The 22618-nt window shown below is 50.4% G+C and overlaps 5 protein-coding genes across 5 annotated transcripts in view; 3 read left to right on the plus strand and 2 right to left on the minus strand.

Moving 5' to 3' along the window:
• Nucleotides 32-3709, plus strand: FCER1G (Fc fragment of IgE receptor Ig). The gene is made up of 5 exons (XM_005677163.3): nt 32-610; nt 2456-2547; nt 2715-2747; nt 3164-3184; nt 3351-3709. Exons 1-5 carry the CDS (start codon nt 385-387, stop codon nt 3411-3413), a joined length of 435 nt encoding a protein of 144 aa, XP_005677220.1. The 5' UTR covers nt 32-384; the 3' UTR covers nt 3414-3709.
• On the minus strand, nt 6555-7822 carry APOA2 (apolipoprotein A2). The gene is made up of 4 exons (XM_005677161.2): nt 7781-7822; nt 7550-7625; nt 7156-7288; nt 6555-6789 (listed from the first exon to the last, which is right to left on the minus strand). Exons 2-4 carry the CDS (start codon nt 7599-7601, stop codon nt 6672-6674), a joined length of 303 nt encoding a protein of 100 aa, XP_005677218.2. The 5' UTR covers nt 7602-7625; nt 7781-7822; the 3' UTR covers nt 6555-6671.
• On the plus strand, nt 9771-14281 carry TOMM40L (translocase of outer mitochondrial membrane 40 like). Its single transcript, XM_005677159.3, has 10 exons — nt 9771-9912; nt 10124-10373; nt 10665-10732; nt 11030-11122; nt 11403-11504; nt 11651-11756; nt 11944-12066; nt 12181-12257; nt 12451-12553; nt 12691-14281. The coding sequence occupies exons 2-10, from the start codon at nt 10259-10261 to the stop codon at nt 12828-12830; spliced, it is 927 nt and encodes a 308-aa protein (XP_005677216.1). The 5' UTR covers nt 9771-9912; nt 10124-10258; the 3' UTR covers nt 12831-14281.
• Nucleotides 13416-18564, minus strand: NR1I3 (nuclear receptor subfamily 1 group I member 3). The gene is made up of 9 exons (XM_005677160.3): nt 18351-18564; nt 17914-18053; nt 17212-17342; nt 15882-16051; nt 15319-15458; nt 14950-15095; nt 14738-14854; nt 14449-14554; nt 13416-13678 (listed from the first exon to the last, which is right to left on the minus strand). Exons 1-9 carry the CDS (start codon nt 18489-18491, stop codon nt 13549-13551), a joined length of 1221 nt encoding a protein of 406 aa, XP_005677217.2. The 5' UTR covers nt 18492-18564; the 3' UTR covers nt 13416-13548.
• The window catches only part of PCP4L1 (Purkinje cell protein 4 like 1), a 39283-nt gene continuing 35309 nt past the window's right edge, over nt 18645-22618 (plus strand). The window contains exon 1 of the mRNA XM_018046412.1: nt 18645-18724. Coding sequence (XP_017901901.1) covers nt 18668-18724 — 57 coding nt within the window. The 5' untranslated portion in view covers nt 18645-18667. The remainder of the gene's footprint in view (nt 18725-22618) is intronic.

Below are 22618 nucleotides of genomic sequence, written 5' to 3' on the forward strand. Positions count from 1 at the left end.
CTACTTCTCTGTTAGACTCAGTCCTTGGCAGTTTTTCCTGTTCATCTCCACCCCCGTTTCTGACTCTTGTTCTACTTCTGCATTCCCCATTTCCTCTTTTCCCCTCACTTCCCCCCTGCCCAAACCTTGCTGCCCTCACTAATTGATAAACTCAAGTCAAGCCTGGGTACAGAGTTCCAGATGGGAGAGAAGGGTTATCGTGGGGTCATAGAGAATCTTGAGGGGCAGCTTATCACTGTTCTGTCTCTGAACAGGGCTGGAGTGAGACGGTGGGTTTAGATAGCCTTTCCCAAGCACGGCGACCCCTCTTTCCATGGGTGACAGGGGCTTGGTCACTGGAGGACGGAGGCATGAGAGTTCAGATCTCCTAGCTCCCTTCCTTAGATGGCCCTTCCGGGAGCTGCTCGTTTTCTCTTGCAGGAAGGGGAAGGGGCCAGAGCTCGGAGGAAGGCGTGGCAGGAAGGGGGGAACTCTGTGGTCAGGGAGCTGCTCACAGCACAGCTGCGCGGTGCCAGCAGAGCGGCAGATCCTCAGCTCTCGGCCCCTCAGCCCCTGCCCAGGATGGTCCCGGCAGTGCTCCTGCTCTTACTCCTTTTGGTTGAACAAGCAGGTGAGAGGGTTTGGTGAGGGTTTGGAGCGGGGCTCCAGGGTGGGAACCAAGGGCATGTGTCTGAGGGACACGGCAGGAACAGGCGGAGGAAGGCCGGCATGGGGCGGGTGGACACAGAGACCCTGAGGCTGGTCCCATCCCATCCCCATCAGGGCACAGGAATTGTTCCCTCTTGTCCCCTTCTTATTTTTTCAGGGCTAATACACACATAAGGCTTCAGTTTGGCAGAGGAGTGGTTCTGTGACGTGAAGAGCTGGTCTGGGGGAAAGCTTCCATTTCCCCTGATGAGCATTTTCTGTGGGGTGCATTTGGTCTTGTCCATTGGGAACTGATCTCTAGCTGGTTAAATAACAATTATAAAGCCCCCTTTAGGAAGGCAGGGGCCTGTCCTTGTGTTTAGGGGTGAGGCAAGGATAGTTAAACACAATTGCTGCCTCTAAGGGGTTTTCACTAAGGCACAGCTGGAATGAGGGCAGGCAGCACACGATGCTGAGGTCTGGAGAGCTGGGAGCATCAGCTGAGAAATACGGAGGCAGAAAATGAAGGTCTCTGTAGTTCTGAGGCTCCATCATTCTCTGATCTCCCACTGCTTGCTCTCTTGGAGTTGTCTGTTTTTTGGAGACGGGATAGTCACAGCTGGGGTTCAGGGAGGAAGAGGTTAGTGAAACTTAAGGGAAGTGGGGAAATTAAAAAAGATGGAGTGGGATGGACTTCCACCAGCCCAGCTGTGAAGGTGGAGGGAAGGTCTAAGTGAGGGGCCAGTCTGCTGCCATAAGATGAGGTAGTAGGGCCACTGAGGCATAAAAGAGAGGGTGCAAGCTTTAAAAGTGGAAAACCTGGGCTTGAATTCAAGTTCTGTCACTTAACTCTGTGGCCCTAAAGAACTACTTTTCTTAGCCTTGGTTTCGTCATCTACAAAATGGCGATGATGTTTCCTTCGAGGGGTAGTTTTGAGATTTATGCAATACTGTGTGTGAAAGAACATCACAGCATAAAACGCACTTAACTGATATATCACATGCTCACGAGCTCTTCTGATAGAGGTCGGAGCTGATAGAGGCTGGAGCTCAGACTTTATTTGATTTTTTTCATTGCACCAAACTTCCTCTCTCAGTGGCCCAGAGTGAGTAACAGGGCAGAGTACCCGGAGCCGGAATCCATACAGCTTGTAGTCATTCCCTTGAGCCTGGGCTGAGACACTCACTCAACCTTGTGTGTAGAGCCATCGGTATCCCTAAGGCCAAGGAAAGCAGGCAGCTTGTTTTTACATATTTCAGTGTCTCAGGATTTGGTGGCGAGGGGGAAAGCAATGTGGCTGAGGCCAGATGACCAATAATAGAGTGAGTGATTGCCTTCCCTCCCTTCCTCAGCTCACATCCTTCCTGTCCAGCCCTCAGCCACAGGTCACAGGACTTAGCAAAGACACCCCTGTGGTTTCTTTGCTGAAATTTGTCACTGCCTCCCCTCGCTTTACCCCTCTGGGCTGAGGTTTTCAGCCCAGTGAACACAAATGGGTCCCTTGAGGGCTATGAAGTGCTCAGTGGTGCCTGAGGAACCCACGGTGCTAAAAAGTTGGTTGGGGGCTAAAAGGGGAAGGCTCTCAACTCTCAGAAACTATAAGTTGCATCACAACAGACCCCTTCACACTCCTGTCTTACCCCTACCCTATGGTGAAGGAGAAAACAGGTAAGAGAAATAGGAATCCAGAGAGGAAGATGAAGTTGCTTCCCTTGGAGGGTGCTCCTTCAGGCCCCGTCCGACCTCCCAGAGCCCTCCCCTTCTCTCCTCTGAGCACCAGCTCTCCCCCGCTGCCCCTGACCTGATGCATGCGCTCTCTACCTTCAGCGGCCCTGGCAGAGCCTCAGCTCTGCTATATCCTGGATGCCATCCTGTTTCTCTACGGCATTGTCCTCACCCTGCTCTACTGCCGACTCAAGGTAAGGCAGGGGCAGGGTGGGCTGAGGGCTGGAAGGAGAAGTGGGAGGTTGGTGGCAGCACGGCTTCAAGGCAAGGGGAAAAGGGGGTTTGAAGTTCCCGCATGAAGTCTGGAGGGGGCGCTGGGCCAATTAACTTCACCTTTGCTAATGACTTTCCTTTACTCCAGCTGCAGGTGCGAAAGGCAGCTACCGCCAGTGAGGTATGAACCCACCCTCAAAGGGGCGTCAGCAATGTCTCAGACTCTCAGCCCTTCTGGGGTTTTAGCCTTGGGGTCTGTGGTCTCTGTGTGGGGGCATGGGCCTCAGGTGCTGATCTGTTTAGCTTCAGAGACCCCCTCCCACCTCATCCTACCCACCCTGCCAGCTAGCCAAGTCACAAGTGAAATATTCAGCAGGCGACGAGGAAGAGTCCAGTGCAGAGTGACGATGAGTACAGGAGAGAGTTGAATTGTGTATACATGTGTGTTGGCAGTGTTATGGGCACATGTACGTTCGTGCCCGAGTGGCCTGAGGGAGCCAGTCACCCCTGGCCAAATACCTCCCTAGGAGGGCAAGATGTTGAGGGGTCCTGTGGGACACGTCAGTCTCTAATGCTTTGCCCCTTTTGCCTCCACAGAAATCAGATGGCATTTACACGGTAAGGGAACCTGCCTCCCCACCCCGACCTGGACTCCCTGTCCAGGAAGTCAGCACAAGAGGGTGGGCTTTTGAGTGACCTTTGGAAGGGGTGGAGCCTGTGGGGGTGGCTAGGAGGCCCAGTGATGGGCTCAAGCTCCTGATTGTCCTTTGACCTCTATCTCCAGGGCCTGAGCACCCGGACCCAGGAGACTTATGAGACCCTGAAGCATGAGAAACCGCCACAGTAGCTTTAGAACAGACGCCCTTTGTCACTTCCTTTTAACACTCTCCTCCCAGCCCTGTGGTTGGCATCACATATGCCTCCCCACCATTAATGCCAGTTGACCCTACCCCTGTAATGATCCTCTGCCCCCCATTAATAATCACCAGTGATTCCTCCTCCTTGTCAAAGACCTCAGATGCTCTTCATTGATGTTTATATTCTAGTCTCACCCCTTTATGCCACCCTTCCCCTCTTCCCCATCCCCAGGTCCTACTGAACAGTGGGAAGGGACTAACATCAATAAAGACACCATGGACTGGACTCTATTCATTCATTCATTTAAGATATTTATTTAGCCTCTGCTAGCCTAGGCTGGATACTGAAGATACCATTTCGAGTAAGGCAAACTTGGTTCCTGACCTGCCAGAGCTCGTAGTCTAATAGACATCAGGGTTGTTTTACTTGATTGAGGGATGAATGCTGACTGTGACTGGGGGAAGGAAGAAACTCCTGACCCCCAGGTTCTCTAACATGGAGCTGGAGCAAGGAGTAATGTGTTGGCAGTCTAGGCACATTCAGAACAGTCAAACCCAAGAAATGACTTTCTCACCCAGCATGGCCCTCCGTGCCTGACAACGGGAACAAGGTTGAGCTGCAGGCAAGCCTGGCTGTCCAACCCCAGATAGTCACCAATCCAAATCAGAGTGGGCTACATGGAGGAGAGTAAGCACATCTCATAATACACATGCATATGGGCAGTAGCAGAGCTGGAAAGCCAAGCGTGCAGAAGGGACGGTGTGACAGATGCTTGTGTGAGACTCCCAACGGAAGGTTTAGTGGAAGATGTTTTCTGTGGATTCTGGGGTAAGATGGAACTCAGGCGGCCAGGTTGGGGTTGGAGGAGGGTAAGGCAAAGGGGAGGGCATGCTAGGAGGCACAGTGGAAAAGAATCTACCTGCTAAAGCAGGAGGCACAGGGATCTGGAGTTGACCTCTGGCCCAGGAAGATGCCGTGGGGGAGGAGATGACAACGCACTCGAGTGTTCTTGCACGAAAAATCCCGTGGACAGAGGAGCGTGGAAGGCAACAGCTCAGGGGTCACAGAGTCGGACACAACTGAGCAGGCAAGCAAATAAGGCGAAGGGGAACGAGTCGGGTCCAGGTCGGAGGCCAGCTCCTCTGAGCGCGTGGGTGGGTGGTGAAGGGAGGCCCCTTGTCAGCGCCGGTCCTGTTTCTAGGCAGGACTCTGTGGCAGTATCTGAGTCCCACCTGATGTCAGTCCTACCTCCGATCCCGCAGGCCTGTGCGAATGGGTCCAGGTCTCCAGGCTTACCCCCATCTTCCCCCTACCCCCACCCCGTGCTGGACAGTACTTTGCACTGCACGGTGACTGACACTTTTCAGTATGTTTCCAGCTTGTACCATTTGATCCACTCATTAGCCCTGTGAGGAAATTCAGGCTCTTGGAAGTTAATTAACCTGTCCAAGGTCATCTTGCAAGTGAGGGACAGATCTCTGTCCCTGCATGTTTGGCCACACGCGGGGGGCAAAAAAAAAAAGATACTGAGAAAGAAAGGGGAAACAGTAATTTTGAGTGGTAAGGGGCTAGAAAGCCAGACTGAAGAGGTTGATTAATATACAGAAGGGGGGACAGAGATAGATTGGGAGTTTGGGATGGAGATATACACACTGCTATATTTAAAATAGATAACCAACAAGGACCTACTGTATAGTACAGAGAACTCTGTTCAATACTCTATAAAAACCTAAGTGGGAAAAGAATTTGGAAAAGAACAGATACATGGAATATGTATAACCGAATTACCCTGCTATGTGCTTGAAATGCAACATTGTTAATCAACTATACTCCAATATAAAATAAAAGTCTTAAAAAGTATACAGAAGAAATTGGAGCCATTTCTGATGTCTTGGGAAAAGGTGGTTTCAGATGAGATATGAAGAATGAGTTAGGGTAGGGAAGTAAATATTTTAAAGATACAGTGTAAACAAACTTTTATTGGAAATGCCCATTTATCCCATTTGGGGATTGTGAATCTCCTGCATCAGTCCAGCCTGACTTACATTGCATTTTGATTTAAGCCAGGTATCACAGCTACCAGAATTTCTCAAGTCCTACATGTCCACCAAGTTGGAGAACTACCGGGCCTTTAACTGGCTATCACGTCTGCTAGTTCTAGGCTCTAAGATAGCCACCAGAATTTAGGTCAGTTCTATGAACAGCACCCAGATAATGGTAAGGGAGGGGCTTCCCTGGTGGCTCAGACAGTAAAGAATCTGTCTGTAGTGCAGGAGGTCTGGCTTTGATCCCTAAGTCAGGAAGATCCCCTGGAGAAGGGAAAGGCTACCCACTCCAGTATTCTTGCCTGGAGAACCCCATGAACAGAGGAGCCTGGTGGGCTACAGTCCATGGGGTCACAAACAGTTGAACATGTCTGAGTGACTAACACTTTCAATAGTGGGGGAGATACTTGGAATGAGTGTTCTGCAGACAGGAGTCTAGGTGAGAGGTTTTAAATGGAAGGATTAGAGCACCTCCAGGGAAAGCTGCTCTGGTGGCTCAGCTGATAAAGAATCTGCCTGCAATGCAGAAGACCTCAGTTCAATCCCTGGGTAGAGAAGATCCCCTGGAGAAGAAAATGGCTACCCACTCCAGTATTCTGGCCTGGAGAATTAAAGAGTTGCACATGACTGAGGGACTTTCACTTTCTTTTCAGGGGAGAAGCACAGTGTCCCCTGGCTCAGAATGGAGGGGAGGGGCCTTGGGTGACACCTCTGGGCTCATTTGGGGAAGCTTTCTCCTCTTCATAGTGTGGTAGAGGAAATTCTGAGGGGTGCTCTCATTTCCCATGACCTCTAGGAGTCTAGGGATTCAGATTATGAATCTTTCGTGCCTTTCAAGGTACCATGTCCAAGGCAAAGTCTCTCTAGGGCGTTCCCAGGCCTGTAAAAAGATTCCCTGGGTTTGGAGAAGAGTCACCAGCGCCTCCCACTCTGTCATTTCCATCACTGGTCTCGTGAACCCTTTCTCCACCCCTTCACACCAAAACCCTTTCCTGTTAGAAGCAGATTTCTCTTTGTTCTTCGTCCTGCTCTTCCCCCACAACCCTTATTTCTCCTGGTTCCCCAAAACAGACCAGGCTCACAACTTAATTCCTGCAAAGTTTATTGTAGAAAACAAGGAGTGGGTAGGGAGAGGAGTCTCAGGCCTGGCCAGTGGGTGTTCCAGGGACGAACGAGGGGTGGGAGGCCCGGGTCTGCACACCTCAGCGGGCGGCAGGCTGCTTTTTGGGGTCTATAAAACTGCTCAAGAAGTTAAGCAGGTCAGTCCCAGCCTTCTTGAACAGGGGCGTCAGTTCCTCCTGCGTCTTCTCAAAGTAGGCCCTGGCAACGTGAGGGGTTAGAAATGAGGGTGAGGGATAGGTACTGGCCTTCTTGTGGTGGGAGGTGAGACCCAAGGCCCCAAACCCCAGTGCCTGGTCTGTCCTGGCACGGTGAAGCTCCTAGGAGGGGAGGCGAGCTCTCAACTGGGCAGAGGAACAGAGAGAGAAATTCGAAGCCCAGTTCCTGCTGCCCCTCCCTGTCGAGGAGGTCTGAGGGATCTGTAGGGTGATGATGGCATTTCCTCTACAATTAAACCTCATCCTCCCTAGCCCCCCATCCCTGAGCTCAGTGCCCTGTGGGATCTCTGAACTTCGCCTCTTGCTCTCCACAGGCCCCTGGTCCCTGAACCCCTTTGCTGAGACTTACTTGGCTTGGGTTTGAAGCTCTGAGCCCTTGGCCTTCTCCATGAGGTCCTTGCCATAGTCGGCCACAGTCTGGAAGTACTGAGAGACCAGGCTCTGCAGATTCGGCTCCTCGGCCTGTCTCCGAACCAGAGCCCCTGTACATACACAGAAACACACACACACACTCTCTCAGTTGAGCCCTCAACAATGAGTCCCACATCTCTGCCAGTATTCAGCCTCAGCTCTCAGCCCTCTCCCCAAACAGGTATCCAACTCCAGGTCTTTGGATGGGTTTTCTGGGCTTTAGAGAGGGGATGATTTTCCTTTTAAGCTCTCTGGTTGCCAGACCTGGGCATAGGAGCACAGACAGTGGGGCACCTTCTCCTCCTTGGGACCCCTCTTCAGCTCACACCCACCTTCAAGGCCACAGATGGTCAGGAGCAGCACAGTCAATGCAAGCAGCTTCATGGTGTTAACGGCAGGAAAAGTGGCCTGTGAACAGTTAGGGGCAGGGGAGGTCACTGACGCTGCATGGGCTTCCCCCTTCCCCTGCGACCTGCTCCCTACACGTCCACTCCAACCCGGCTCCCTCCTGTTCTACCTGAAGTCTGTGGACACCACCCTCGCCTCTTACTCCCTTACTGTACCTGGTCAGGGATGCTGTCCTCGCCGTCTGTGTCTGGCCTGGCCGAGGAGGCAGGGGCTATATATCTCTGTGCTTCCCCACTCCACCCCGTCAGGTGATAAGGACTTTGGAGGAGTCCAGTGGGGCAGGGACTATGCTGGAGTAAACAAGTTAGAGAAGTTAGGGGAGGAAAGGCCAGCATATAGGAGAGCCTGGTGATGGGGTCGAAGGGAGGGCCTTAATGGATGCCAAGGGGATACGTTTTAGTCCTATTCAAGACTCATTCCTTTGGGGCCTGGGACCAGTAGTCCTTGGATCTGAATCCTTCAGTAAGCAGGACTTCTAGGGTCTTCTTCTCTTTTTTCCTCGAAAACTTTGATGTATCAGATCTGACGACCTCAGCCCTTGGTATCTTTGTACCATTATGGGTAAATTTCATCTCCCAACCCTACCCCCATTCACTGAAACTTGGCAGAGAGGTATTGGGGGACAGAAAAAAAGCGATAAAATCAGGGACAGGGATGAGGGGAATGCAGGTTAGGAGAATGAGGATTAGGGCCAGAGGCCAGGTGTGATCGACTCTGTACTTTTTTGAGTTAATGTGTAATGAATGAGATGGGGGAGAAAACACTAGAACCAAAATGACCTTCCTGAGTGCAGATCAGCAAGCACAGCCCACCCCCAATAAAACAAATTCAGAAAGCAGCTGCTGCCCACCCAACCCACCTCCCCCCACCCCCCCACCCCCATCATTGGCGTGCTCTGGCAGGATAAAGGTTGAAGGTCTCTGGGCATTCGATCCCCTTATCAGTTCCAGGCAGTGGTCAGCCAATACAAGTCAGCAGGGGCCATAACATCCCTCCGACCAAGGTCCTGGCCCTGGTCCCTGTCCTGATTGTGAGGGAGTGCCCCAGGCCCAAGGCCTTTGGGTGAAATCAGCTAAACAGAGATCACAAGTATTTGTATCTTTCATCCTTTGACCTCTTCCTGAGAGATGGGAGTGGTGATGTGAGAGCTAGTAGGGGAGGCGACCAGAGCCTAAGAAATTTTCTTCTATCTTATACTATTCCCCTGTGGAGCACTTGGTGCTTGAAGGGGAGCTCCATTGATTTGTCCCTGGCTTTGGAGTGGAGTGCATTTGAGGGCAGGAGCCTGTATTTCTCGATTTTATTTGCCAACTCTGCCTAGGGAAACTTTTCACTTTCTTTCTTTCCTAGGGAACCAGGGAAGGAAGGATCAACTGCAGAGGTCATGTGTTTCAGGGACTACTTCTGCTGGAACTCAGGTTGCAGCCCCTGCTCCTCTACCCCAAACTCTCACACCCATTCCCTTTCTACAGAGAGGACAAGAGGGTAAACTTTAAAAGGTTTGGACCTCCAGGAGGGAGGGTGGGTCCCTTTTCCTACGAAGAGCTGTACCTATGAGTGGAATTCATTTGAGGGTGTACTGTGTACTGTGAAGGACTGCGAAGTGGAGTCCCCAGGGGTTCGTCTGGGTCTGGGTTGGGGCGGGGCCCCTAGGAGAGATATGAATCAGTGTTCGAAAGAAGTATTCAGTCTTCCCTGGGCCACCTTTCACAGGCTATATGTCTCCAGGCTACACAGTGGAGGGAACTTCAGTGACTCAGGCCCCAAGATGCTCCCTCTAGTGTCTTGTTAGCTAAAAGGTTTTTCCCGACTTGGAGAGGCAGGGCACTCTAACGCCATCTATTTGAGTAGATTGCCTGGAGAATCCCAGGGACGGGGGAGTCTGGTGCGCTGCCGTCTATGGGGTCGCACAGAGTCGGACACGACTGAAGCAACTTAGCAGCAGTAGCACGGACCTAACCAATCAAGAACCGCCTGTCCCTGCAGTGCCGGAGTTGGAGCTCTCCGGACGTAACGTCGGCCACTCCTTTGCGTTCTCCTCTCCTATTGGCCAATGCTCGGCGGCCAAACAGCCTTTTCTTTTTTTAAAAAAAACCATTGGGCGGAGCCCAATCAAGGAGGGTTGGGTCTCTGAAATCTTTTTTTTCGCCCGGTTCCAAGATGGCGCCCATGACCACGCTGGGGGTGCAGCGTGAAGCCGCAGTTCTGCCATCACTCAAGATGGCTGCCCCCATCAAGATGACCGGGGTGTGCCTGGGGGAAAGGGGCAGCATGATGGTATGAGAAGGTAAGGGTTATTGCCTCATTGCAAGCCTCGCCATGTGGCCTAGGAATGAAGAGCAGAAAGACTAGGAAGCTGGGTAAAGTCTGTGGTGGAGACTAGGATTAGAGAGTGGGGGAGGTTACAAGGGTGACAGCGGGATTAAAGATGCAATGGGAGTGTGCCTGGGGTTCAAGCTCCCCACCGGTGCCCTCTCCCCCTACTTTTCCTGTTCCAGGTCTAGCGTCGGACTATGTGGAAGTTTCTGGGACTGGGGAGCCGGATAATGGGGGGTGGGGCCCGTGGAGGGTAGAGGGAGCAACAGCGTCCTTTCCCAGGCGAACCCCGGCCCCTCCCTGACCTCTCTACTGAAATGGGGAACACACTAGGCCTGGCACCTATGGGGGCTTTGCCCCGCCGGAGCCCCCGTCGAGAGGAACCTCTCCCCAACCCTGGGAGCTTTGATGAGCTGCACCGGCTATGCAAAGGTGAGAAGACACTCGAGGCATTTGGGTGTCTCAAGTTGAAGGGGCAGAGAACGGCGGGGTCTTGAGTGCTGGGTGTCCAGCGATGGGAGCAGAAAAGGGGAGATCACAGCTGGGGCGTGCAGCCTCAGGGAAGATCAGGCGCCCCCATGGAGCGGAGCATTTCCTGGTGCAGGACTTGAGAGGAGGTCAGTTCCTCCAAAGCACTTCTGTGGGATTGAAAGGGGAGATGACTTCGTGGGGTAGGGGTTCCTTGTCTGCTTATTCCTTCCCTTCCGCCTCCCCTCCCTTCAGATGTATTCCCAGCACAGATGGAGGGAGTGAAGCTCGTTGTCAACAAGGTTCTGAGCAGCCATTTCCAGGTGCTCCCACTTCTCTGTCCCTTCCCTACTATTCCTCCCTGCCTGTCCCTGGATCTTATCCTTTCCTTTCGTGCACCCCCTTAGCCAGGCTATATGGGACAGAAGAAGAGGGATACGGGGCCCTTTTGACTTCCTTTGCCTGTGGGACTTGTTGCTTTTAATCTGGCGACCCTCTGTATAAGTTGGAATGTTTGGGTTTCTTAAAAGACCTGCCGGATGGGGAATAGATGAAGGGTAGGATGGGGGCTTGAAATGGAGCAGGAATGCGGTCTCCTCCATGGATTTCTCTTTCCTCAGGTGGCTCACACTGTGCACATGAGTGCTCTGGGTTTGCCAGGCTATCATCTTCATGCGGCCTATGCAGGGGACTGGCAACTTAGTCCCACTGAGGTGAGGGCTCTACTCACCTGGGTTATCTCCCCTACAGCCCAGTTGGGACTCAGGTGTAGAGGAGGAAATGTGTTTGTTATAGGGAAGAATGGGCAGGGTATGTCCTCTGTGTTTCTTCTGAATGGGAGAAGGTGGGGAAGCCTATGTGTGATGAGTTGAGAGTTTGTCTTTGTGATTCCACTAGGGGGTGCTGCGTACTGTTAAAGAAATCCTACGTTTGGATTGAGGCCGAGGGGTGCCCTTCTGCTCCGTGTTACTGACTGTGGACACTCTTCAACAGGTGTTCCCCACTGTGGTGGGAGATATGGACAGCAGCGGCAGCCTCAACGCCCAGGTCCTGCTCCTCTTGGCAGAGCGGCTCCGAGCCAAGGCTGTCTTTCAGGTGACCGGGGTTCCTGCCTTCATCCACTGAGGCATTTCCTCTTTCTCCTTCTCGGGTGTTCTGCCCTGGTGGCTGAGGGACAGGCGTAGAGGCAACAGGGATCGTAAAGAGAGAGGGAGCTTTCACTTCTTGCCCTCCCTATCTAGACGCAGCAGGCCAAGTTCCTGACCTGGCAGTTTGATGGCGAGTATCGGGGAGATGACTACACAGCCACTCTGACCCTAGGAAATCCGGACCTCATTGGGGAATCAGGTGAGGAACGGGCACAGGGTTCTTTTGCTCTTGGCCACCCACCTGCTCATGTTGACTCTGCCTCTGCGCTGTTTGCACAGTTCAGGGATTAGGGAAGAAACTCGGGGGCAGGCTGGGGTGGGGGCCGCTGGGAATGACAGCAGGCCTGTCTCGATGACTGACTCCAGGTCTCCCCACTCCCCCGCAGTGATCATGGTCGCTCACTTCCTGCAGAGCCTCACGCATCGACTGGTGCTGGGAGGAGAGCTAGTTTATCACCGGCGGCCAGGCGAAGAGGGGGCCATCCTGACACTGGCTGGGAAGTACTCGGGTATGGGGTGAGGAAGAATAGTGAGGGGGAGGGCAACTCTGGACTTGGCTGGAGATGCCGGCCTGTGTTCTACTGTGGTAACACTCTTTTTCTCTTGTACTTTGGTTTTCACAGCTGTCCACTGGGTAGCTACATTGAATGTGGGATCAGGTGGGGCCCATGCAAGTTATTACCACAGGGCAAATGAGCAGGTGAGTCTGCTGAGCCCGTGCCCTTCCCCCAGCGGGCCCCTGCGGACCCCCACAGGCCCTGCTGACCTGCTGTTTTTCCTGCCCACACCACGTGTGCATTTCATGTGCGCCTTCATTCTGCCAGTCCCCTCTCAGGACTCCTCTTGTCTTCACCGAGACAGATCCGTCTCCCATCCTTGCCCACTATTCTCAGGTTCAGGTTGGAGTGGAGTTTGAAGCAAACACAAGGCTACAAGACACAACCTTCTCCTTTGGTTACCACCTGACTCTGCCCCAGGCCAACATGGTATTTAGAGGTGAGAACTGTTCAGATGATATTCTGAGGTGCTGAGGGATTGGGGCAGGCAGTGGGAGGGAAGTGCTGCCTTAAATCCGCTGACCCCTTTCTTCAAGCCCTGTTAAATAGCATAATGTGTATTCTCTTCCCCAACAGGCTTGGTGGATAGTAACTGGTGTGTGGGTGCTGTGCTGGAGAAGAAGATGCCCCCCCTGCCTGTCACCCTCGCCCTCGGAGCCTTCCTTAATCACTGGCGCAACAGATTCCACTGTGGCTTTAGCATCACTGTGGGCTGAGGTCATCCCAGAGCCAGCCCACACAACAGCTGGAGCCTCTGAGTCAGGTGTCCTGGGGCCAGAGCCCTGTCCAGAGCCCACCTTGCTGGGTGACCTCTGGGTCCCAAGAGCAGAGTGGGGACAGGACCACAGCCTCCTCAGAACTGGAGCTGCCACAGGGGCAGCTGCTGAGGCAGTGGTTTGAGTCTCCCACATCTGCCGTTGGTCTAGTACCATCTTCCCATGCTCTTACGGCTCTGGACTAGGGAGAAGAATTAAGGGGTATGTCTGGCTGAATTTTCTCTCCTCACTTCCACCTCCTTTATTTCTCTGTGGATTAAAGCTCCTAGCCTCTTTCTCTTCAGAGCAGAAAAATCTGCATGGGATTTACTCCCCATTCTGTGTTCCATCCCAGAGTTTCCCAAACTGGGAAAAGAAGGGCTGAAGGGCTCAATCTTTGACCTCAGAAAGTGGGGCCCACCTGTTCCCAGAAGGAGCTTCTTTACCTCTTAGCCCTGAGGCTTCCTCCTTCCCCATCTTCTGTGCTTCCAGAGAACAACTTTGTCCCCACAGCCACCCCTCACTCTCCCTATTACTGCATGAAGAGGCAGTTACTGCTTTAATCTTTCTTTGCAACCAATGGGCTCCCTGTTTACTATCTCCAACCTCTGGCCCCAGGATTCTCCCCTTTCCAGTCCAACGTGTCCAGATGGGGCTGGGGAAGGAGGTAGATTGGGCCTCAGCTGCAGATCTCCTGGAGCAGTGGCATCATGGTGGACAGTCCCTGGATGTTCTGGATTTGGTACCAAAATGCATCGTGAATGCTTCGGAGATCAGCCAACAGGCCCAGCAGCTTCGCATATAGAAACCTTTGTGGTCACCAGGGAAAGAGGAGAGAAATAAGGCAGCTAAGAGTCTTGTCCTGAGGCCCTGACCTCCTGAATTGCCTCTCAGTGAAGCTAGGTCTGAACACCAAGTTCCAAAGGGGGCTCTGTGTGACGCTGACTTCTCTCACCATGCTGTTTTTCTGGAACCCAGAGCCCAGAGGGCCAAGTGACAGATCTTCAACTGTGTGGATCTGGCCTCGTAGAGCAGGTTCTAGAAGGTGGGTGTGTTCTATGGTATTATAACCCTCTTCTGATCAAACTGGCACATTGAGGAATAAGCAAAATAGAAGTGGAGAGTGCCCCAGAGCCTGGTTAGCTCATGGACTGTGGAACCAGGGACTGGCTTTGGCCATGAAACTGAATGACCATAACTTCAAGGGGAATGAAAAAGGAATTGGGCCAATGGAGAGGAGGGGAAGGGCCAACAGAGTGAACAAGACTCTTGAGGAGGTTGCTTTAGTCTGGAGAAGTTGGCTTGGTGAGGTGATGGATGTCATCAATCTCAGGAATGCTATTACACAGAGCCTGTGAGCTACCACTTTGCATCTCTGCTGAATAAAAAGATCTGGAAAAAGTGAGATGAAACAGCAGTAGGAGCAATTTGAATGCTGAAACTCTGTGAAATGGGAGGGAAGGACTAGATCCCCAGGGGCCCTGGTTTTCCAAACGAAAGGACAGTAAAAGTACTCATCCTGAGTTCAGTTCACCCTAACCCCTTTGGTACAGCCTCCACGTGCCCAGTCCCACCATACCGGTCCCGGGGTCGTGGCTGCTGGCCTTGGATGTAGTTCTGCAGAGTCAGCGCCATCTCCTCTTGCAACTGATCAATCTCCTCCCTGCAGGTTATTCCAGGCCGGTCTATAAGATAGGGAGTGAGGAAGGATAAGATGGGAGGTTGTGGGTGGCCTGAAGAGCCAAGACTGGGATAGACCCACTCCACAGGTTTGAAGACTACAAGGCCTGGATGGATGGATTGAGGGAGCTGGGAGTTTGGGCAGAGGTGCTAGAATGAACGTTTCTGGGCTTTGGGGGAATGCTTACCAGGAGAGAAGAGGGCCATCGCAGCCATGAGCACATACTCAGGCTCCTGGAGCTGCAGTCGGCGCAGTGTCCTATGGAAGCCAAAGAGGAACTCCAAAAACTCTTCCTGGAACCCCACTGTTGGAGATACTAGGCTTAGGAGCCTGCGGGTCACTTTGCCACATACCCTGCCAAAGGGATGCATGCCCTCCGCTGCCCCAGCACCGTCTTACCTTGGGCTGCATCTTCTATGGTGTAGCGAAGAGGCCCACAGAGGAAGTTTTGTGTTTGGAGACAGAAAGTGGTGTTGAGTGCAATATGACAGATCTCTATAGCTGCTCCCTTGAGAAGGGAGATCTGGTCCTCCATGGGCAAGGACCTGTGAGAGGCAGGAGACCTGCGCTTTAGGCTGAACTTCAGAGAGGGAGAGGGACCCCCAGTTCTTACTGAGATGCTTAAAAGCCAAGCTGAGAATTCAAGATCCGCTACTTCAAAGGGCTGAGGGATGGGTTAGTTTGGTTAGTGACTTTTTTTTTAATGGAGTTGGATTATAATTTACTAGAGCAATTTCTTCCTGAAAGGCACGGGGAGGGGTCACATACCGAAAGAGGGGCAGATCCTTGGTGAACTTGATGATTTGCTGTACCATGAAAGTGTTGACATCTGCGAAATGCATGAGCAGGGGCAGTACAGGGGCCAGGGTGGGCAAGCGCTGGTGGTGGATGAACAGATGAGCTGGTGGCTGCAGAGATCAGAGCCTGAGTGAGAGGCCCCAGTCCTAGGGGTCTCTTTTAGGTTTCTCTAGTCTTATCTGATGGCTCAAATGGTAAAGAATCTGCCTGCAGACCCAGGTTTGACCCCTGTATCGGGAAGATTCTGTGGAGGAGGAAATGGCAACCGACTCCAATATTCTTGCCTGGGAAATCCCATGGACAGAGAAGCCTGGCGGGCTACAGTCCATGGGGTCACAAAGAATCAGACATGACTAAGCGACTAACCCAACAGTCTTATCTTGGAAGGATTCCAGGCCGAGAAGTCTGCCTCAGCTGGGGTTCTGGAGAAGTCCTATCCTCTATCAGGGCATGGCACACAGTCCCCTCCCTCAGGCCAGACTCCTTGGGCACCCTTTTTGTCTTATTTCATCTTGAATCCTATAAATGCTCACCCTGAACTGCACAAACTGGTCAAACATGGTGCCCACATGGCGAGAGTGGGCCCCCAGGAGTGTCCGGACTAGCTCCTTCTGCTCCTTACTCAACTGCATCGATGCTTGCTGTGCCCGTCGCTGGGCCTGTCGTGCTCGCCGCAATGCCAGGGCTTCTGCCGATAGGATCACTGTGCCCGGGGAAGGGATGTGAGAAAGCTTGAGACCAGCAGAGAGCACATCTCTCTGCCAGCCCCTGGCTTGGGGCCCTTGGACACTCTGCACAATGGACACAAGGAGGGAGGAGTTCCTGGCATTTCCTTGGGCTCGACTGGAGTCCCAGAGGCTCCAGGTGGTAGGGGATTCCTGAACATTTTCTCCGACCCATGGGACACTGTGGCAGAAAACTGCACTGTGGGAGGGAAAGGAAGGATGGACAATAAAGTGGGGAAAGCATTAGGAGATGTTTGGCTTCTGGGGGAATATTGAAGACGGAGGGCTCGTGATACCAAAAACCACCTTATGTTGCAATAGCTTTATAATTTCAAAGCTTCTGAGGTTAGGTCTCAGTGAATGAAACAATCCTATGGGTAGAGAGGGCAGGTGTGATTTCCATGTTTTTCAGACACGTAGACATGCTGACATTCTAGTTCCAGGTCCAAGGTCACAAAATACTTATGTGATGTAGACTGCATTCAAGATTTTTTTGACTTCTATAGTTTCTTTTCTATTGCTCCATGATGAAAAGTAATGTGATGTCACAAAGGAAATAAGGGTCTGGTGAATACTGACTCTCCAGTTTTCAGCTGAGTGTACTTAGGCAAGCTGATTTCTATTCGTTTAGGTTTATTACAAGTTACATTGTCTTTTGGGGGCTGAACCTAATTACTTGGCGCTGAGAAAAAAATTAAATCAATTATTGAGTAGTTACTAAGTAACAGGTACTATACTTGAGAGACAGAGGAGAAGAAGTAAGCCATAAGAATACCTAGGAAAAGAGCATTCTGGTAGAGGGAATGGCAAGTGCAAGTATAAGTTACGTAAGTCCCCAGGAGAGCGTACTTTGGTGTGTTTGAGAATGGCATTGCCATCAGTGTGGCTGGGATGGACTGAGCAAGGGGAAGAGCAGGAAGTAAAATCTGAGAGGTGGTATGGCAGACATGGGACTGTGAGGCCATGGACCATAAGAGAGATCAGACCTTGGAGATCTTGAGCAGATAGTGACATTGTCTGGCTCGTTTCAAAAAGCTTACTCTGTCTTCCATGTGGAGGATAATGCTGTGGGAACAAGGGCAAAGCATAGTCAGGGGAGGACACAGCAGATTCTTGGGATGGTAGGGGGCCAACTCACTGTCCTTCTTCATGCCAGCATCCAAGCACTTCTGCCACCTGCAGGCGGGGCAGTGGCGCCTCTGGGCCTTGTTGACCTCACAGCTTCCAGCGAAGGGGCACATGAGACTCGTGCTTTTGTTGACTGTTCGCCTGTGGAGACAGATGTTGTGAGGGTCAGGGATGGCAGCAAGCAGGTAGGTATGTGAGGGGCTACAGTGATATGGTCCCAGAGAACCTATGGTGGGGATTCCCTGGTGGTCCAGTGGTTAGCGCTCGGTGCTTTCACTGCCAAGGGCCCGGGTTCAATCCCTGGTTGGCGAACTAAAATCCTGAATCTACGGTGACATGGGCTAATCTGAGCTGTGTCCAGAAGTCCCTAGGGGTAGGGAGGACACAGTACAGCTCAAGCATTTCCATGGGGCACAGAATCAGTCAGGAGTCTATACTCTCTATAGACTGGACTAGTTTGGTGTTTTGCAGGTAGTGAGTACACCTGACTAAAGGGCTGTGTCCACAGGACACACACTCTGCCTCCCTCTGTTCTTTTGCCACATGTTTATACAGTGTTGAGGTTGCCAGCGTGTCACATGCTCGCTACGGGGTGGTTAGGTTCCAAGATGCTAGAGTGCTGTAGCGGGGCAAGCCCTGGCATATGCCAAGGCTTAAAGGCTGCCTGGCAGGCAGTTTGGGAGGTTGCTTGTGTTGAGGAGGAGGTTCTCACCTGAAGAAACCCTTGCAGCCCTCACAAGTCAGGGCATGGAAGTGGTAGCCTGTAGCCTGGTCCCCACACACTGCACAGTTCCTCGGCTCGTCTTCCCCACTGGCCATGGCTTCAGGTATTGGGGTGGCTGTCGCAGGCCCCTGAATTTGGGAGGGGTTAGCAGTCAGCTCTGGACCCCCCGCTTGACATTTGACCCCCCTTCTGCAGAGCCTCTCCCCAAACTTACCCTGGGCCTGACCCCCTGCACTATCTGCACTTCATTGCTTTTAATCTCTGCCCACTGAAAGATCTCCTCCCTGCTCCTCTCACACAGCGTGTAACCTGCAGGCCACAGAATCTGGTGTTGGATTCTTCTCCCCAGGCTCCCCCTCTGCCCTGCTTTCTGCTTGATTTCAGGAGCTGCCAGTGTTTAGAGTTAGGATTATGGCCCTCAGTACCTGGAAAACAAGGAACTTCTGTTGTGTGTAGCCTCCGTTGTTCTCAGCGATTACCTGGATGGGGCACAGACTCTGGACCCAGGGCAAAGACTTGGGTGGGAGGTTTTCCCAGCATGCCCATGGTGCTGGCTGCTGGCACATGGGGAGGGACCCTGGCAGGAGGGGACCTCGTGACTTGTTAGAAACTGCTCCCTATCAGATCCATAGGGACTTTCCCGACTGCCGAGTTTCATGTTAGATCTGCAGCCTCCTCTGTATATGGATTCTGGACAAGCTGAGAGGATGGAGGGAGAGTGGGAGACAACAAGCTTTTTCACATGCAGTGTGTCCACAGTAAAAGAATAGGCAGAACAATTGTACACTGCTCCTCTAAGGTGAGTTCTTCAAAAGAGACTGGGGCCTAATTAAGAGCTTATGTATAAAGAGCTAGAAGAGGCACCACTTCCGAAGCAGGGAGGGCTGAGAATTAAATCAGAGTGGCCTCTAGAACATTAGAGGTATTTGGGATTGATCTGAGGACTCGTGCACCAGAGATGGCTTCATGAGAGTGTGCCCATGAAGTCACACAGGCTCTGTGCTCAGAGGGATCTTGGGCTTGTTTTAATGCTCTGCTATTTCTACTGGCTTGAAATTCTTAATGATATTTGAAAAAGGGGCTCTGCATTTTCGTTTTTCAGTGGGCCCTGCAAATTATGTACCTGGTTCTGTATGGAGCCAAGATGAAGGACTTCTAAGTAATAAGTTTAAGAATCAGAAGTAGGAGCCTTCACTGTGGTTGTCTAGTACTCCATAAATATTGAATAATATTTTTGCAAGTATAAAAAATGTGCATGTGTTCAGGTGGCCAAGAGGCACTTGAAAAGATGCTCAACATCATTAATTATTAGAAAAATGCAAATCAAAACTACAGTGAGATATCACCTCATACCAGTCAGTACGGCCATCATCAAAAAGTTTACAAGCAATAAGTAATGGAGAGGGTGTGGAGAAAAGGAAACACTCCTACATTGTTGGTGGGAATGTAAATTGGTGCAGTCACTATGGAGAACAGTAAGAAGATTCCTTAAAAAACTAAAAATAGAGCTACCATTTGACCGTGCAATCCCACTCCTGGGTATATGTCCAGAGAAAACTGTGGTTTGAAAGGATACATGTACCCCAGTGTTCATTCTAGTGCTGTTTACAATAGCCAAGGCATGGAAGCAATTTAAATGTCCACTGACAGATGAATGGATGAAGATGTGGTACAAATATACAATGGGCTATTACTCAGCCATTGAAAAGAATGAAATAATGCCATTTGCAGCGACATGGATGGACCTGAAGATTATCGTACTGAGTAAAGTAAGTCAGACAAAGACAAATTCATAGGATATTGCCTATATGCAGAACCTGAAAAATGATGCTATTGAACTTGTTTACAAAACAGAAACAGACTCACAGACATAGAAAATAAATTTATGGTTACCAAAAGGGAAAGGTGGGTGGGAAATATAAATGGGGAGTTTGGGATTGACATAGACACATGGACTATTTCTAAAATAGAGAACCAATAAGTACCTTCAGTATAGCACAGAGAAATCTGCTCAATATTCTATAATAATATAAACGGGAAAAGAATTTGAAAAAGACTGATATATGTATAACTGAACCACTTTGCTGTACACCTGAAACCAATACAATATTGTAAATCAACTACTGTTGCTGTTATTGTTTAGTTGGTAAGTCATGTCTGACATTTTGCAACCCCATGGAGTATAACCCACCAGACTCCTCTGTCCATGGGATTTCCCAGGCAAGAGTACTGGAGTGGGTTGCCATTTCCCTCTCTAGGTGATCTTCTTGACACAGGGATCTAATGTCTCCTGCCTTGGCAAGAGGATTCTTTACCGCTAAACCACCAGGGAAACCCGAATCAACCACACTTGATTAAAATAAAAATAGCAAATAAAAAAGTAAGAATTCTGAAAAGAAAAAGTGTGTATACAACACTCTCTCTGAAATTTATGAATGGAAAAAAATAATTTCAAAATTAAAAATAAATAAATTTTAAAAAGAAAAAAAAGCTATGTAGATGTGTTGGAGATGGGTAACACGTTGGCTACATCTATGCTGGATAAATCTGATCATGCAAACACTGCAGTTAGGGACAAATCTCAGTCTCTCACCTTGAAAGTTCTTTCTTGGTGCGCATCTCCATGGGTGTTTGTTGTTCCTGCACTTATATAGTCTTCTCCCACTAGAATACAGCATTTTTTCTTTTTGTCATATTGTTCGTTTCTTCAGTTAAGGACTAAATTATAACTAATGTTGCTCTGACAATGAGTTAAAAACCAAATGCAGGCTAGAAGCATAAAAATACACTTAGAAGAGACTGGGTCAGAAAGACCTTTGTTTAGGTCCTCTTCATCTCAAGTAGGTGCAACATCCAACGATGTATAACTTGCTGCATTTTGAAGTCAGTTGAGTTCCAGAGAGCACAGACTTGGATCTGGTCCTTGCATATTTACGTGTGTGCGTCTGTTGTTGTCTTTGCTTGAGTGGGACTCTTGTGAGAATTTACACTAACTCATTCAATCAACAAATACTGAGAACCTCCTATATACTAGACACTAGGGATAAAAGCAATGGCACCCCACTCCAGTCCTCTTGCCTGGAAAATCCCATGGACGGAGGAGCCTGGTAGGCTGCAGTCCATGGGGTCGCGAAGAGTCAGGCATGACTGAGTGACTTCACTTTCACTTTTCACTTTCATGCACTGGAGAAGGAAATGGCAACCCACTTCAGTGTTCTTGCCTGGAGAATCCCAGGGACGGCAGAGCCTGGTGGGCTGCCATCTATGGGGTCACACAGAGTCGGACGTGACTGAAGTGACTTAGCAGCAGCAGGGATAAAAACGATGAATAAGAGGCCAAGGGAAAAAAAGATGAATAAGATGCTCTCCTGTCCTTGTGGAGTTTAAACACATAGATATAAGGAAATATAACCAGAGACTTTCTGGGCAATCCAGTAGTTAAGACTCCATGCTTTCAATTCAGGGGACGCAGGTCTGATCCCTGGCTGGGGAACTAAGATCCCACTGGGTGGTGAGGCACCAAAAAAAAAAAAAAAAAAGAAGAAATATAATCAAATCACTGATGATGCTATGTACAGAGCTTTATGGAACCAGAGAAGAGGGACATTTAATCCTGCTTTGGCAAAGAGGTGTTGAGGAGGCAGGAAAGGCTTTCTGAAGGAATGACAATTGAGTTGATTTTTAAAGGATAATGAGAAGTTAGCCAGATAAAAAATAAAAGGTAGTTCAGTTAGAGGGTGCAACCTGACAAATTGGAGAAGCTAGATACAATAAAGTAGGTATGGTAGAACCACCAACAGGCTTTTCTTGCTGGAGCATGACATCTCAGGCTGGAGTGGGAAGAGAGAAGTCTAGAGAGATGGGATATGAGGCTGGGATGTAGGCAGTGCTGGTTCATGGGAGACCTTGTGTGCTGGAGATAGCAGCCTAAGTCCATCAGGAAGCTTTTAAAGGGTAAAATGGGAGATTACATGGTCAGATCTGTTGTAGATATCTAACTGCGGACTGTCTGGAAGATGGATCCGGGCAGGACTGGAGGCAAAGAAACCAGCTGGAACTCTTGCTGTAAAGTAGATGCAGGGTTGATAAGCCTGATCTAGGATAGTGTGAGGATATAGTAGAGGAGATGGTTTTGAAAAATACACGGGAGGTGAAGTACTTGGAACTTGGTGATTACTAGCAGGTCTCGGTTGAGAAAGAGGAAGAGGAGTTAAAGATGACTCCAGGTTCCTAGCATGGGAGATTGGGAGAACGCTGGCACCATCAACTGGAGCAGAGAGTACAGGAGTGTAGGGCCCTCCATGCTTGGGCCCATAGCCGCTTTCACAGTTGCCATTTCCTTTAGCTTTCAGTTATTAGGTACCCACTCTGTGGTGAGGAACTACGGGAAGGAGAAAAGAGAGGGTTCCTGTTATCAAGGAATTTACTGTCTGACTATGGAGACTGCATAAATAAATGGAACTCCTAGTCTTACATGGAAATCTATAATCAAACTCTAACTTGTGTGGTAAAGATCACGTTTCATATTATAGGTATTGCTTCATTAATTTATTCTTATTATGAGCGATGTACTTACCCTAAAAGATAGGTAATATCACCCCTTTAAAGATGAGGAAACTGAGGCCAGAGAGTGTAAATAACTTGTGCAAGGACTACTATACCCAAGAGTTTATTAGATGACTTTACTTGGATG

Source organism: Capra hircus, chromosome 3 (genome assembly GCF_001704415.2).
Source record: "Capra hircus breed San Clemente chromosome 3, ASM170441v1, whole genome shotgun sequence".
Classification (NCBI taxonomy): domain Eukaryota; kingdom Metazoa; phylum Chordata; class Mammalia; order Artiodactyla; family Bovidae; genus Capra; species Capra hircus.